The 4,338-nt window shown below is 29.6% G+C and overlaps 1 protein-coding gene across 1 annotated transcript; it reads right to left on the reverse strand.

The window, feature by feature from the left end:
* Positions 1-2,694: 2,694 nt before the first annotated feature.
* LOC111918568 (probable methyltransferase At1g29790) lies at positions 2,695-3,705 on the reverse strand. The gene is given in 1 exon segment (XM_023914209.2): positions 2,695-3,705. A coding segment is annotated over 1 exon segment (831 nt). The 3' UTR covers positions 2,695-2,874.
* Positions 3,706-4,338: the final 633 nt, after the last annotated feature.

The raw sequence follows: 4,338 nt of genomic DNA on the forward strand, positions 1-4,338 counted from the left end.
TAAACTTTGATGTCTCGGCATCATGATAAGAAAGAACTGTGCACATGAAGCTTTGAGATGAAAACAAGGGCAGCACAAAAAGAAGGGCGTTGAATTTCACCAAAGAACACCAGGGGCAAAATGGTCAAAAGTTGAATTGAAAAGGAGAAAGCCATCTCACAGCATGTAAGTAGCAGCACCATAAATGTTGAATTTCACCGAAGGAACACCAGGGGCAAAGTAGTCAAAAGTTGAATAGAAAGGGAGGAAGCCATCTCACAGCATGTATGTACAAACACTATAAAGCAGCAACTACACAAGTCTAGAAGGGAAGGGAAGCCAACAGATTTTTATCAGAACCAAGAATTAATCTAACAAGATCAAGAAACTATTTACACATATCTTTAGAATTAATCCGCACATCATATTTCTTAGGGTCCTTATCCTCACATACTAATGTTCTTGGGTCCTCTCTATGTTAATGGGTCAATAGAGAGGACCTCCTATTGTCATTCAAAAAAAATCTAAAATAAATGAATCAACCTTTCATTAACCGAGGGAAAAGCAATGATTTAGAAAGTGTTATTTTTTGACATAAACAAAAAATAGGCAAGTAAATAACACAAAGCTATCATATTTTAATTTTTTTAAAGACTATGTATTTCACGAATAAAAAAAAAAAACAGAATAATCAAATCACCCCTTAAACAAAATGGGGTTTTCAGTGAATATTTTGTGAAAATTATGTCACTTCTAAAAAATTGCAAATTTGTTTAAAGACAAAGCTTCTGCAAAGAAAAACATAAACGACTTGGCTCACATTACCCTGTCAAAGCAACACTCAAAAATTATGTTCTAATAACACTCCATTTTTTATCCAATTTCACCAGACATGGTCAATTATCGATAATTACTCAATTTTTGTATGAAATACAACTTTGGATAGGAATTAAGAATAACCTATCAAATATTTTAGAATCCTCTATATATAATTCCAAAACATAAATCACTCATTTATTCACATAAATTTGGAATTAATCAACAATGTCCCATTATAAAGAGAAAATTATAAATATAACTAAATTTAGCCAAAAATAGCGTTTTTCCGAAAATAGCAATCCAAATTGCAGGCCATTAGCCTCACCTGCAATTTCGGCCTCTCCAGCTTCGATTTGGCTTTGTTGGGCTGAGATTTGGGGTCATTTGTGGCTCATGGGCCGGTGGTGTGTGTATATATATATATATATATATATATATATATATATATATATATATATATATATATATATATATATATATATATATAAAATGAAAAGTTCAATAGAGAACCATAATTATAGGTTCTTCAACTAACCAAATCTTTTTTCAATTTCTAGAACTTATTCTTTATCGAAAAAAATCTAAAAATATATAAATTCATATATTAACATTGTGAATGTGAAAAATATTTTTCGACTTCACCGTGTGAATCCGGATTCACGTTGTAAATTTTTGAAGATTCACATTGTGTATATATATATATATATATATATATATATATATATATATATATATATATATATATATATATATATATATATATATATATATATATATATATATACAGAGTTAGGTTCATGTGAGACGGTCTAATTTTGTGAGACCTTGAGACGCATTTATTTATTTATTTTTTTTTTATTTTTATTTTTTTTGGTTAATTCAAGTTCCAAAAATAATATTTAAAAAAAGAATTTTTTGATTTTTCCATTTATTTTTCATTTTAAAATTATTTTTAGAATATGTACAGTGTAATATTCTATTTAGATGTATTTTTCAAAAAAATGGGATTTTTTTTAATTTATTTTATTTTATTTTTTTATTTTTTTAGTTAATTGAAGTTCTGAAAATAATATTTAAAAAAAGAATTTTTAGATTTTTCCATTTATTTTGCATTTTAAAATTATTTTTTAGAATATGTCAGTGTAATATTCTATTTAGAATATTTCACGTATTTTTAAAAAAAGAACGGAATTTTATTTTATTTTATTTTATTTTATTTTTTTTAGTTCATTCAAGTTCCGAAAAATAATATTTAAAAAAAGAGTTTTTGGATTTTTCCATTTATTTTGCATTTTAAAATTATTTTTTAGAATATGTACAGTGTAATATTCTATTAGAATATTTCACGTATTTTTTTTAAAAAAAAGGGATTTTTTTTATTTTTTTTTTATGTTTTTTTTAGTTAATTCAAGTTCCGAAAATAATATTTAAATTTTTTTTTTTAGAATTTTCCATTTATTGTGCATTTTAAAATTATTTTTTAGATTATTTACAGTGTAATATTCTATTAGAATATGTCACGTATTTTTCAAAAAAAAAAAAAAAAAAAAAAAACGGGATTTTTTTATATTTTTTTAGTTAATTCAAGTTCCGAAAATAATATTTAAAAAAAGAATTTTTGGATTTTTCCATTTATTTTGCATTTTAAAATTATTTTTAGATTTGGTCTCACGGTCTCAGAAAATTAGAATGGTCTCAAATGAACCTAAACATATATATATATATATATATATATATATATATATATATATATATATATATATATATATATATATATATATATATATATATATATATAAATCTTAAATTTTGGAAATGACCTTTATTTTTATATTTTTAACTTTAAGAAATCCTCTTTGGCTCTTTCTAACGGGTCAAGAACATTATTCTCACAAGCCTCCTAGTTTCTATCAAGTCTAGTACAACCCTTGTGGTTTACTAGAAAACAATGATCTTCTCCTTACACTTTCCAAAATAAAAAAAAAAAACGATTATATTCCATATACTTCCACATAACAACAATTAACCCTTATATTTCACAACACAAATTATAAAACAAAAAAGCAACTACAAGAGTTAAAATAATGACTTTTCTAGCAAAGCCGAAAGATACCTCTGATTTAACTCAAGCCCTCTATCCATCTTCTTCCCAACCACCCACTTCACTTTATTAAACCCTACACTTTCCAAAAGTGGCACATAAACCCCTTCAAGTTCCTCCCCTACACAAAAGAAATGATCAAGCCAAAACACCCCACCAGGCCTTAAAACCCAATAAATATCAAAAAACAAAAAATGTAGCAAAGTAGTTGGAATCAAATTACTCAATACATGCATCGAGTGAACTATATCCAAGGTGCTATCAAAAAACGGAAGCCTCTCTGAAACACTTATATACATAGGCACAACACCTCTTGATGCTATAAAACTATTAAAAGGACCATTTAAATTCATTGAAGTTGTTATTATCGTTATATTCCTTTCCATCATTCTAACTGCAAAGGTCCCCACACCACCTCCGATATCAAGCCCGATTCGAATCATTCCGTGTCTCTTCATCACTAACACTCCTTCTATCGCAAAATCGGTTTTGGTTTTACCCTTGATCACCCACCTTGTTTTCTCTCTACCCTCAAGGTCAAAACAATCTTTGCAGTCTTCGAAATGTTTTTGGTTGTGCGACCGATTTATAAGGCATCAGTAGTTCTTGCATGTTTATGTTGTCCAAATGACTGATGAATTGGGTGGTGTTGACCAGAAGCTTTTGGGAATTGGGTAGGGTTCGGTGTAGTTTGGCGGTGATGGTGGGCGGCAGCAGCGGCGGGGGAGCGGCTCGCAGCCTTTGAGGAGGAGCTTTTGTGCTAAAAGTTCATCATCCGGGAAGGATGCTTTGACCGGGTAGGTCATGTAGTTTTTAAGTTCATGAGAAAGGGTACACAGGCTGCCCACCGGAGGGTATAGTTTGTCTGAATCAAAATTTGAGTTAATTCTATTAGTCTATATTTTATTAGCCCGCTTGTTTATGGGCCCTTTAGTTTTTTGCCCATTAGGGTTACTGTCTAGCTAGTATTTATATCTTCTTTATTCATTGTATTCTTTATGCTTAGCTTTGAGAACTCTTGTAATCTCTTTTTATTATAATCATATGACAATGTTATCATGGTATCAGAGCGGAGGTTCGATACGTTGTTAGAAGTCTTTGTAATAGTCATCAGTGGCACAGATCAAACTCCACAGTGAGTTCGCTTGGGGGTTACGGTACGTTGTTAGAAGTCTAGGGTTACTATAGCTTGTTGTACTCGTTTTCTGCCACTGGTATTCGTTGTTGCTTTTGATTCGTTGCTACTGTTGATTCGTTGCTACTGCTGATGCATTATCCGATTGATTGCTTCTGTTGGTTTGTTACTCCTTTCATTCTCATATTCTTATACTGTCATTGTGGTTATTTATTCATTGTCAACATGGCTGGAAAGGATGATTCCCTTCAGTCAATCAATACTCGTTTGGATGGAAAGAATTATATGTATTGGAGTTACGTTA

This window comes from Lactuca sativa, chromosome 3 (genome assembly GCF_002870075.4).
Source record: "Lactuca sativa cultivar Salinas chromosome 3, Lsat_Salinas_v11, whole genome shotgun sequence".
NCBI lineage: Eukaryota > Viridiplantae > Streptophyta > Magnoliopsida > Asterales > Asteraceae > Lactuca > Lactuca sativa.